Source organism: Heterocephalus glaber, unplaced genomic scaffold, assembly GCF_053883595.1.
Source record: "Heterocephalus glaber isolate CG9 unplaced genomic scaffold, H.glaber_assembly_v1.0 deba00001606, whole genome shotgun sequence".
NCBI lineage: Eukaryota > Metazoa > Chordata > Mammalia > Rodentia > Bathyergidae > Heterocephalus > Heterocephalus glaber.
In genome coordinates, this window is record NW_028258377.1 from 33,877,853 (window position 1) to 33,890,465 (window position 12,613).

Below are 12,613 nucleotides of genomic sequence, written 5' to 3' on the forward strand. Positions count from 1 at the left end.
AGCTCCCCCTTCAACGCTGTTCCCTATTCTAACCGTTTAAACTAAGCCTCAACAACTACTGCAGAAGGGGAGGAGTTTTGAAAAAGCACTAGGGCTAAGACCAGAGACCAACATTCTAGCTACAAGCCAGTTTTAACAATGGCCCACTTCAAAAGGACCAACATCGAGGAATCTAGATCGGCCGTGCCCTAAACTACGCATTGCCCAGGCGAGGCCCGAGGGTGCGTCCCCACCTGGCCCTACCACCTTTTCTGGTCAGAGGCCGAGAGCAGCCTCCATGTTCTGCGCTGCCTCGCCCGCAACGCTGACACGGCTCTGCTGAGATTTTCCTCACCCTCGCCTCCCCCGAAGGGCAGGGCCGAACAGACCCCAGAACGCAGCGGGGGCGGCGGGCTCGGGGCGACCCGCCGGCGGCCACACGCGGCTCCCCGCGCGGGGTGGCACCGGGCCGCACCCGCCGCCCGCTCACCGCGGCGACCGCGCCGAACGCCGCCCGCACGGCGCCCAACTGTCACCCGCCCGGCCGCCGGCCACTCCCACCGCCGCACACGCCCCTCGCCCCAAGCGCCGCGGCCCCTCGCCGCCTCCCCCAGCACACTCGCCCCAGGGCGGGCTCCCTCCCTGGGCGGAAGACAGCGAGAACAGAGAAGGAAACCACCGGATTCAGAGACACGCGGGATTTCCTTTGGCTCCCCTCTCCCCGCCACTGAGCCTCCACCGGCCTCCAAATGGCGAGCCTACGGCCCCGCACCGACTCGGCAACAAAACTTGCCAAGTTTAAATCCTGAAGCCGTGCGGTTGGCAGCAACTCCGCGCCCGGCGCCTCGCCGCCCGCCCGAGACACACGCTCACTAAACATTTACAACACGGGGACGCTCGCGAGGCCGCCACAGCGGGAGCGAGGGGTGGCCTGGGCCACGGGCTCCCTCCCGAGCCCGGCGCGCCGTCGGGACTGCGGCCGGCGCCCACCGCTCCCGGCGAGGTAGGCCCGAACCACGCTGTTGCCCACTAACCGCTCGGCCCAGCCTGCGGCCGCGCAAGCCGAGTCCTCAGGCCGGGGAGAGTCCCGGAGGACGCCGGGGGGCGGGCAAGGCGACCCCCGCCAGCCAGGCGACGACGAAAAATCCCCGAGTCACCGCCACCCGGGTCCGACCCGGCCGACCCCGGCCGAGGCCGCTGGGGGAGGGGACGAGGGCCCGGAAGAGGCCGCGGACGCCGAGACCCACCTGGAGGGGGCTGTCCGTTCACCGCGGCCAGGCCCGGCGGCAGCGCGTTCTTCGTCCACGGGTTCACCTTGGGCGGCGGAGCTTCCACGAAGTCTCGGCGCCCGGCGCCCGCTCCCGGCTCGCCGCCGCCCTCCTCTCCGTCGCTGCCCGCCGGGCCCTCGGCGCCGGATGGCTGTGGCTGCGGCAGCCGCGGGCTCTCGCGCTCCGGCGGCCCGGTGCCCTCCCGGTGCGGCCTGCCACAGGGCGGCCGAGGTCTCCGGGCGCCGCCGTCCGGCTCCCCCCCGCCGACGTCGTTCGCCCCAGGCTCGCCCTTGCCTTCGGGCGCCGGCGGCGGCTTCTTCCTCACCAGCCCCCCGTGCTCTTCGGCCTGCAAGAGCGAGGCGCCCCCCGGCAGCAGCGGCTCCACCTGAGTGGCCATTTGCGCGCCCGCCCCCCCGGAGAAGCCGGGCCCGCCCGAGGCGGCCTCCCCCGCCTCGAACTTGGCTCGCAGAGCGCCCGCGACGCCTTCCGCCGGGGCGCCGGGCCCCAGTCCCCGCGGAGGAGGGTCCGGGCTCCCGCTAGGCGCGGCCCCCTGGCCGGTCGCAGGCAGCCGCGGGAGCGCCGAGGCCCAGTGCCGGGGCGGGGGGGGCAGGAGGGCCCCCCACTCTGCGGTCCAGGCCTCCTCGGCGCGCGTCCCCCCCCGCGCCCGCTGCTCGCGCGGCGCCCCCACCCCGAGCGGGCTGCCAGGCCTCTCGTCCCGGCCCTGCCTCCCCCCCGCCCCCGGGGCGGCCCGGGCTTCCCAGCTCGGGGGCTGCAGCAATATGGACGGACGGGGGAGAGGCGCGGCGAACGGAGCCGACCACGCGATCCGCGGCAGGCGGCGGGCGGGCGCGCGCCTCTCGACGCGGCGAGGAGGGGAGGGGACGGCGCAGCGGGGGCGCGCCCGCCGGGCCGGCCCTGGGCGACGGGCGGCGGGCGGAGGCGGCGGGAGCGCGCGCGCAGGCCCCTGAGGCCCCGCCCTTCTCCCCGCCCCTGCCTGCCCTTCCCGCGAGCACCTCCCGGGCTGGGGGTGGGGGTGGCCAGACCGGACGGGGGCGAGCACGTGCCTGATGCAATTCGAGAGGGAGGGAGCGAGCGAGCGAGGAGAGCGGGCGGCAGGGGTAGGGCCGGGGGAGGGGGAGGTGCCTTAAAGGGCCAGCGCCTGAGAACCAGCGCAGGTGGAGCACATGGGAATGGGCCACGCGGCCGGCAGGGCCGGCTGGCGCTCTTGGGTGTTCGCGCCGGACCCGGGAAGGAGTAGTTAGGAGCACCCTCGACTCCCAGCAGCTAAAGAGTGGTCCTGATCCGCTCCGAAGACGCGCCGACACCGCCTCCTGTCCGGTGCCCAGAGGGCCTGGCCCCCTCCAGGCCCCGCCCGGGTGACCTTGGGCCTGCCGCCTCACCTCCCGGGCTGGGGTTCGATTCCGGGCCAGCCGGGAAGGCGAGCCTGACCCTAGGCGGCAGCGGGCGCCCCCCAAGTGGGAACAGAATTGCCTGTCGCCCTCACCCTGGCCACGAACCCGAGTGTCTGAGAAATGTGAATTTTGTTTTTTTCTAAAGAACTGCTTTGGACAGAGTGGAACCAACACGCCATTGGGATTCCCGGAAGACAGATTTTTTGCCCCGGCCCTGCCCCTTCCCGGCTCTGCCACAGTCCGTTCTATCTCCGTGGACCTCCTTTTCTCCTTTGTAAAGTGAGGGAGCCTGGTGTGACAGTGGTGTCAAACTTTTGGTGGACATTTAATTCAACAAATATTTGCTTACTTCGTGCTGTGGAGGCCTGCAAGGTTCTAGGAAACGGATTTGTCAACAAGCCCAACTAACAAATATCTATCCTTGTGGAAAGTACATTCTATCCTAAGGTGGGGAAGGAGACAATAAACAACTGCTAAACAAAGCTTTGTCCAGTATCTAGGAAAACAGTAATTACTGCGGTAATAAGTTAAATCAGACCAGCTATTTTCGCGTGAGTGATAAGGGAAAATTTCCTTGAACCGAGACCCCAAACTATTATGAATCAGCCAGTCTGGGATTGGACCCAGAAATCTGCGAGTCTCACAAGACCCCTCCGTGTTCATGCACAGCAGTACAACAGGGGGTCCCACAGGTCACTGGAGCAGTCCTGGCCTCTGACAGGCTGCGTGCGATCCACCTGCTCAAGACCCAACGGCCTGGAATGTTGGCCATCTCCAAAGCAGGGGTTAGATACCCGACCTGATGGATGGAGGGGCAGTTGACTGAAAGTGCTTGGAATTGCACCAGCCAGCAAGAGTGGGCTGCAGAATTGGAACCAGGAGCGCTGGGGAAAGTACTGATGGAGATAACTGGTAATGTGCATCCAATTCCAACTTTTCCATCACGCCTCTAGGCCTCCAGCTCTCCACACTGCCCTGGGACCCCTCTCCCGGTGGAAGACTGGGGGTAAATAATGCCTGGCTTGCTTGCTCTGACCCTGAGCTCTTGTGAAGTGTCAAGTGAGACAGTGTTAGCCAAAGCACTATGTTAATTACGCACACTTAGGCCAGTGCTTCCAAAGAGGAAGGGAGGAAGGGAATGAGTAAAGGGATGCCAGTGAATTTAAGCAGGATTTTACATCATTACATTATATATACCCTTAATCTGCAGGCAAATTATAACATTGCTGTTGCACTGTTTTTTTTTTCCCGTATCAGGGATTGAACTCAGGACCTTGCACTTGCCAGGCAGGCTCAGTGCCACTGAGCTACATCCCCAACCCTGTACTATATTTTATTTTTTATTTACTTCTTTATTTATTGTACTGTTTTTTTATATTGATAAATATTCCCTGACAATATTACTTACACTAGACCCTCTCTGGATTTTGTTACTAGGGCACATAATTGTCACTGTTAGTCATTCTTTTTGGGGAGGGTACTGGGGATCGAAGCCAGGGTCTTTGCACTGAGGTACATCATGTGTGTGTGTGTGTGTGTGTGTGTGTATACATATATAGTGTATACATATGTGTGTGTGTGTATATATATACTTTTTTAAAAACAGGATTGCTAATGCAACCTAATAACTTAATAGTTGCTAAGTTACACAGGCTGAGTTCAGCTTTATAGTGCTGCCTCAGCCTCCCAGAGTGCACGGATTACAGGCATGTGCCACCACACTGGGCTTAGTCATTTTTTTTTCCTATGATGTTTTTATAATTGGAGGTAGAGGTGAGCTAGACCCTATACAACTTGTAGGGGTAGCAGGGCTCTTTGGGGATGAATAACTGCTTCATACTATCCAGCTGTCAGAGTCAGAGCTGAAAAGTGTGGCCAGGCCTGCCCTGCCTTATGAAACTACATCTTCAACTCACAGGCTGTTAGGGCTAGAGAACAGAATCAATCATGACTCGATGGCTTTGCTTTGCAGATGAAGAAACAAGTTCGGAGAAATAAAGTTACTCATCCAAGGTCACACAGCTAGTCCACAGCAGAACCAGGCCTTACATCTGAATTTCTTAAATCTTAAATCCAGTAGCTTTTCTTATATTAAAATGAGAATGTAATTTAGTGGTAAAAGTGACTGCCTAGCATGCTTGAGGCCCTAGGTTCAATCCCTAGCACAGTGCATGTACACACACACACTCACACAATTAAATTTATCACTGGTACAAATTGAAAAATTACGGGACTTGGACTTAAATTCAGCCTTTTTGAGTTCTCACCCACTGTAGCATTCTACATGCATGCATTTTTTCCAAATACTAGTCATGAACAAATACTTGAGAACAGTTACTTTTATTAACAATTATTTGCTAAATTCTATGGAAAATATTTGACATTCATTATCTTCCATAATCCTCATTTTAGCCGAATGAGATAGATATTAATTCTTTCCCCAAATATCAAGTGAGTCCTTAATATGTGCCAGGCATAAGGCTAAATCCTTGAGCCATTACTGTCTTCAGTTATGAAAGAAAGCTACTGAAGTTCAAAAGAGAAAGTACAGTAGATGTCACAGTGGGGTTTTTTCAGGAATCCTCAGGCCTTCTTACCACACTGCACTGGGCAAACTGCTCTCTGCCCTCTGTTGCCATATCCAGTAGTAGTCCTGGAGAATTAATCAAGTACCATACTTAGGCCTGGAAAAACACTGAAAATTTTGAATCCTATCTCTCCAAAAGATAAACTAATTAAGGGGAACCAACAAATTAACATATGACCTCAGGCCAAGAAAAGAAGTTAGACCAAATATGATTTTTGTGACAAAGATCAGCCTAACTTGTGCCAGGGCTTAACCACTGACCAGTCCAAGTATTTAAATGTAGGATGACCAAAAATTGAATATTTTTTCATTAATTTTTGTAAGATAATAAAACAGGAAGTATAAAAATGACAATTTTATCAAGTTTATTCACTACGAGAATTGACCAGTTGAAATGATACCTTCCCAAGCGGTGCTGGGATAGTACAAAACAAACATGCTGCCCGAGTGACGTTTAGGGTAAACTGTTAAGTAGTTAAATATGTCATGTGCTTAACCACACCACAACCACACACACCCACACACACACACACAGGTTGAAAAATATTTTTAAATAGAAATTGAGTCCAAATATCTCTTTATAATTAGTTGCATACTTGTTTGCTCCTGGTGCCGAGAACTTCCTACAGAGAGACGGAGGCTGAATGAGAGCTTAGAGTATGGGAGAATTGGCCTATGACTCCAAGTCCCTTCTCTGGATTTGAAGAGTGACTCTGGGCAGCCTCCTCAGCCTTCTGCTTCTATTTCTCCACCCGCAAAATAGGAAGCCTACTTCCTGCCCATCTGGCTTAAGAAGGTAAAGGAAAATGTAAAAATTCCATGAAGCCCTATTATGTCTTTTTTAAATTTTTATTTCTTTGGCTCTACTGGGGATTGAACCTATAGCCTCACATGTGATAGTCAAGCACTCTACCACTGAATACATCCCCAGCACTTTTTATTTTATTCTGAAACAAGTTCTCACTAATTTGCCCAGGCTGGTATAGAACTTGAAATCTCCTGCCTCAGCCTCCCAAGTATCTGAGATTACAGGCACTGAGGAAGGAAAATATAACATTGTTGGCTATGTAGTTTTATCCTCTTGGAGTTTGATTTCCTGAAGGACCCTGTGTTTCTGGAAGAACTTGCACTTCCTCTGATATCAAGAACTCTTGGATGCCAGGCTTCTCCACGGCCAGGGAGCACTGGGTGAGGTTAAAGAAGGGAGAGGCCTTGGCCAAATAAACAGTGCCCACTGGGGAAGGCTCTTCTAGCCTCTGAAGTGTCTTAGGCCAGGCACAGGCCATAAAATAATTTCCGTTCTAGGGCAGCATCTCAGCCAAGATTCCCCCTGTGAAGATGTAAACAACAACAGCTGACATGTAAAGAGAGTGGTGACAGCATGGAATACTGACTGTCTTCACACTTTCCCCCAGAGCCATCCTTTTCCACTGTGATTATCCACCCCCATTTTACAGATGGGGCAGGCTCAGAGGAAGCGGGTGGCAAAGCAGGAGGGTGGTCTGCAATAAAGGTTTGCTAGACAGTGCGCTCTTAATACATTCACGCCCCTGCTCTGCAGACTGGCACTGCTGAGCCTCCTCCCATCATCTCCACTTGTGTAGCCAGCGCCTTGCCCGTCCCTAGCCCTTCCCTGAACTTCCTGCTCTTCTCAAGTGCTTCCTCGTGAGCTTCCCAATTGAACTCAGGACCTTGCACTTGCAAGGCAAGCACGTGCCACTGAGCTAAATCCCTGGCCCTTTCCCAATTTTATTACCACTCCCCCCTGTGATCCACCTCACAACACTACCTGTGTTAGTTATTTTTCTCATTGCTGGGACAAAATACCTAACAGTCAAAGTTAAAGGAAAAAGACCAAAAAAACTCCACCAAAAGACTTTTAGACCTAATTGACACATTCAGTAGAGTAGCTGGATACAAGGTCAACACTCAAAAAGCAATAGCCTGGGCCAAAGATTTAGCTCAGTGGTTTCACCGCCTGCTGCACAAGCGCAAGGACCCGAGTTTGATCCCTGGTACCAAAAAAAAAAAAAAAAACAACCAAAAAACCAATAGCCTTCTTGTACACAAATAACAGACTCACTGAGAGAAATTAGGGAAACAATTCCTTTTACAATAGCATCCAAAAAAATGAAATAGCTAGGAATCAATCTAACAAAGAAGCAAAAGACCTCTACACTGAAAACTACAGCACTCTGAAAAAAGAGATTGAGGAGGATATAAGAAAATGGAAAGACATCCCCTGTTCCTGGGTAGGAAGAACCAGTATAGTGAAAATGGCCATACTTCCAAAACTGCTATATAGATTTAATGCAATTCCAATTGAGATCCCAGCACCATACTTCACGGACCTTGAGAAAACAATCCAAAAATTCATTTGGAAACAGAAGAGAGCTAGAATAGCAAAAGCAATCCTAGGCAACAGAGACATGGCAGGGGGTATCACAATCCCCAACTTTAAACTATACTACAAAGCCACTGTGATAAAAACAACATGGTGGGCCGGGGATTTAGCTCAGTGGTTCTGCCTGCCTCGCAAGTGCAAGGTCCTGAGTTCAATCCCCAATACCAAAAAAACCCCCAACATGGTACTGGCAAAGAAACAGACCCAAGGATCAGTGGAATAGATTAGAAGATGCAGAAACAACTCCAGACACACTCAGCCACCTCATCTTTGACAAAGGAGCCAACCATACTCACTGGAGGAAAGATAGCCTCTTTAATAAATGGTTTTGGAAAAACTGGATTTCAACTTCCCAAAGATTAAAACTAGGCCCCTCTCTTACACCATGCACTAAACTAAAATTGAAGTGGATTAAAGATCTAAATATTAAATCAGAAACACTAAACTTGCTGGAAGATAAGTTAGATAGAACTCTTGAAGACATTGGCATAGGAAAGGACTTTATGAACAAATCCTCAGCAGCGTGGGAACTAGCACAAAGAATCAACAACTGGGATCTCATTTATTAAAAAGCTTCTGCACTGCAAGAGAATCCACCAACAGAGCTAAGAGACAACCTACAATGTGGGAAAAGTTTTTACCAGCTGTTCCTCAGACAAAGGTCTACTATCTAGAATATGTAAAGAAAAAATCAGACCCCCCCCCAAATATAAAGACCCAATTCAAAAATGGGCATCTGAAATCAACAGACATTTCTCAGACAAAGAAGTAAAAGCAGCAAATAAACATGAAAAAATGTTCAAAAAATTTTTCAGCATCACCAGTCATTCGAGAGATGCAGATGAAAACAACACTGAGATTCCACCTCACCCCAGAATGAATGGCTGTTATCAAGAAATCAACCAATAACAAATGCTGGCGGGGGTGTGGGGAGAAAGGAACCCTTCTCCATTGTTGGTGGGAGTGCAGACTGGTGCAACCACTGTGGAAGTCAGTATGGAGATACCTCAAAGAACTAGGACTAGAGGTCCCATTTGACCTAGCTATTCCCCTGCTGGGGATCTTCCCCAAAGAATGAAAAGAATCATACCACAGTGATATAGGTGCACCCATGTTTAAAGCGGCACAGTTTGTAATAGCTAACGTTTGGAAACAGCCCAAGTGCCCATCAACTGGAAACTGGATTAAAAAAATGTGTTTTTTTAGAAAATGGAGTACTACTCAGCCATAAAGAGTGACAAACTATGGGCCGGGGATTTAGCTCAGTGGTTTTGCTGCCTGCTGTGCAAGCGCAAGGACCCGGAGTTCGATCCCTGGTACCAAAAAAAAAAAAAAAAAAAGAATGAGAAACTAGAGACATTTATAGCTAAATGGATGCATATTGAGGCCATATTCTTAAGTGAAATAAATAGGACACACATATGTAAATACCGAATAGTTTCTCTGGTGTGAGAAACTGAAAGTGTAAATAAGGATTAAAATGATTAAAAAGAATAACTGATAATTTGAAATAGGAAGAAAAGGTCCAAAGGGGTAGGGGAAGTGGGAGGGGCAGGGGAAAGGAAAGGAGGGAAAGGAAAAATGATGAGAAATGGAAAAAGTGGAAAAATGTCTTTGTAAATAGGAAAGGGTGGAGGGGTTGAAGGGAGGACAGGGAATGGGGAAAAAATAAGAACCACGATACATCGTGTACAGGTACAAGCACCCAATGATAAATGTATTGTATACCTAAAATGTACCAATAAAAGAATTTAAGGGAAAAAAAACGAAGTTAAAGGAAAAAAGTTTATTTAGCTCACAGTTTGTACAGGTTTCAGTCCATAATCAGCTGTCTCCAAGGTAGGGTGGCATGGTCGAGGGGCATCACAGAGGAAAGACCGTTCATGGTGGGCAGAAGGTAGCAAACGAAGCGAGGGATGGCCACAGCTCTTTCCGCCCCTTATATCTTACCCAGACTACTTCATGTGGGTAGCACTCACACCCTTAATCCTAGTGTCCTTGAGCCTAGCAGGGCACCATGAATCAATCCCAGCATCACACACTCTAGATCCAGCCACCTCTGAAAAAGCCCCACCTGTGTGACACATGAGGTTTTGGGGGTACATCTAGACAGGAGCCATAACAGACAGCCAACTCCCCAACTCTTAGGTGGACTTGGCACACTGCCTCTGCTCAAAATCTCCACCTTCCAAATAAAAAATCTCCGTCTTCAGAGGCCGAGGATTTAGCTCAGTGGCACCTTGCCTGCCTGGCAAGCACAAGGTCCTGAGTTCAATCCCCAGTGCAAAAACAAATCACCTTCACACCCAGCACAGCCCAGCCCTATCCTCCCTGTCCTGTCACCTTCCGGCCACACACCCTACACTCGAGCAACACTGGACCACTCACTGCTTTCGTGCCTTCAGCCAACAAATATTTACTGAGCATGTACCATGTGCCAAATACTGCCCAACCAAGCCCTGGGCACAAACAGATATTCAAGACACACATGTCCTTAACTTCAGAAAGCTCCTGTCTCATGCCCTGTGGTGGACCCTGTGTTTTCTTGCCTCAATTTTATAACAGATGTTAATGGTGTGAATGCCAGCTTAACTATCTTATGCCTTTGGGCAAATATTTAACCTCTCTCTAAGCCTTAGTTTCCCAATCTATAAATTAGAGATGATACTACTACTTACTTGTAAAGCTTCATTGCACCTTTAGTGAAATAATGTGCATAATTTAACAGCACAATGCCAGGTGTCTAGTATGTGCTAAGCAAATATTACTTTTCCTTACTTTATTATCACCAATAATGGCCGTTCCATTTCTACTTGTCTAGAATTTTACTTGCCTTCATGGCTCAGTATAAAATGCCAACTTCCTACAAAATCCTATTTAATCTCTACAGCTAGAGCAGATTTCTCCCAACTTTTAACTCCTAGTAGAAAATTCCCTAAAGCATATAACGTTCGTTTCATTTTCTATATTGAGTTATAGTTAGTTATGAGTATGCTTTATCCTCTAACTAGATTATATGTTTCTTTACTCATCAGAAACCCTAAATCTACATTTTTGTTTTGTTTTGTTTTTTGCAGTACTGGGGATTGAACTCAGGGCCTGGCACTTTCGAGGCAGGCGCGGTACCACTGAGCTAAATCCCCAGCCCCTAAATCTACATTTTGAATAAAGAAATGAATGAATGCAGGATCATTCCTGATCACATCAGTTTTCATTAGAACAACACAGTCAAGTGATAAATTATATATTTTAATCCAAATTTTGAATTATATATGATAAATATGTAATTATTTACTTATCTGTATATGATAAAATGTAACAAAAATAAAATGTGCTAACTTTACTAAGTGGGAACAAATTTACAGCAAAACTCATGTATAAGCCCACAACCTAGAGGCAATCACTGGCAACATGTTGGTGTATTTTCTTCTAGTCTTTCTTCTATGATTATTTTACATAACTGAGATCATTGTACTGTATAGCAACAGTTTTTGTTTCTTGCCTTTTCCCTTTCTCTCTGTATTATGAGTGCTGTACCCATATCTGCAATTTCTTTCCATGCGGTCAGTTAAATATCAGCTATTGAGCACCTTCTATGTAAATCTTCTAAAGTGTGTATCTTCTGAAGGACTTTCATAAAGGCAGGATAGGCAGGATTGCCCTTAGTTGGTGAGTAACTTGGGCCCACAGACCTTGAAAGTGGCCTCTTCCAGTGTGCCAGGGCATCAGAGTCAAGGGCAGAACCCAAGCATCACCTCCCTGATTCCAGACTTCTAAGCCACATCCCAGGAGACATAGGTAGTATATATAGAAAATGCAGAAATCCCAGACAAACTCAGGTAGCCATTTTTAAACATTCCAGGGTCAGGAAAATATCCACGCTCACGGACACAATTGGAAATCAGCAGCCACAATGAAGGAAGGAGGCAGTTTCCCTGTCAACCTGACCATCATAGATACAAGGTGGGAATGGCCAATAGCACCAGACTCAGTCTGTCCTCACCAAGCTCCAGGACAGAAAAGCCCTGCCCTGAGGACTGGAGTGGAAAGAATGAAGGACAAGACCTGGCCACTGCCCTAAGGAACAAAACTCCCTATAGCAGAACATTATTCTCTTCATGGACTACTTGCCTGTCCTTTACAGGAGGCACAGGGCGAAAAAAACAACAAAGGGTTTGGGCTCAGTTTGGACTACTGCTCATTTCCTAGTTCTGTGACTCCAGGAAAGTCACTTTGCTTCTTCAGTGTCTCCATGTATAACACGATGTAAAGGGAAGCATTTACAAAATCAGTATGCCTTTAAGAAGATTAACTGGCCAATATTTGTGAGTTTTGTCACCTACTAGCTCTGTAACCTCAGTCCCGTTCCTTGCCTCTCTCTGCCTCAGTTTCCTCATCTGTGGAATGGAGATGTTAACAGTACCTACTCCTCAAGGTTATTATACAAATTAAGGAGTTCATAAAGGCAAAGCACGAACCAAGCATAGTGGTGCATACCTATAATTCCAGCATTCAGAAGGCTGAGGCTGGAAGATCGCTTCGAGTTCCAGAACAGTCTGGGCTATGTAATGAACTCAAGGCCAACCTAAACTACAAAGCAAGACCCTATTTTGAAAACAACAAACAACAACAACAACAACAAAAATACAACATACAGCCAGGCCTAGGCCTGTAATCCCAGCACTCTGTGAGGCCCAGGCAGGAGGATCACAAATTAGCAACTTAGGGAGACTAAAAAATTTTTTTTAATTTTTTGCCTGAAAATGTTTTTAAATTTATTTTTCATTTTTATAGTACATGTCTGCAGTACATTATGATTGCATTCATTACAGGAAGTTGGTACATGTACATAACACATCTTAATTCTTTTCACTTCTCTCCTCCTCCCCCTCCCCTCTCCCTCCACCTCTTGGTCCCTTTCATGTTTGCAAAAGATCCATCTCCCTGTTTCCTATTATCTATC

At 49.1% G+C, this 12,613-nt stretch overlaps 1 protein-coding gene and 1 long non-coding RNA gene across 7 annotated transcripts in view; one reads left to right on the top strand and one right to left on the bottom strand.

Moving 5' to 3' along the window:
- Larp1 (La ribonucleoprotein 1, translational regulator) overlaps nt 1-12,613 on the bottom strand; it is an 86,331-nt gene that overhangs the window by 52,448 nt on the left and 21,270 nt on the right. For 5 of the 6 annotated variants that reach the window (XM_004836523.4, XM_021240764.2, XM_021240770.2 and 2 more), the window contains exon 1: nt 1,227-2,123. The exons of the other annotated variant lie outside the window; for it this stretch is intronic. In XM_004836523.4, the coding sequence (XP_004836580.2) occupies nt 1,227-1,644 (418 nt within the window). In that variant the 5' untranslated portion in view covers nt 1,645-2,123. Of the gene's footprint in view, nt 1-1,226; nt 2,124-12,613 lie in introns of those variants that run through there. 6 annotated transcript variants of the gene reach the window in all.
- LOC147822994 (uncharacterized) lies at nt 852-8,993 on the top strand. Its single transcript, XR_015444648.1, has 2 exons — nt 852-982; nt 2,805-8,993. It is a non-coding gene; the product is annotated as an uncharacterized LOC147822994 (long non-coding RNA).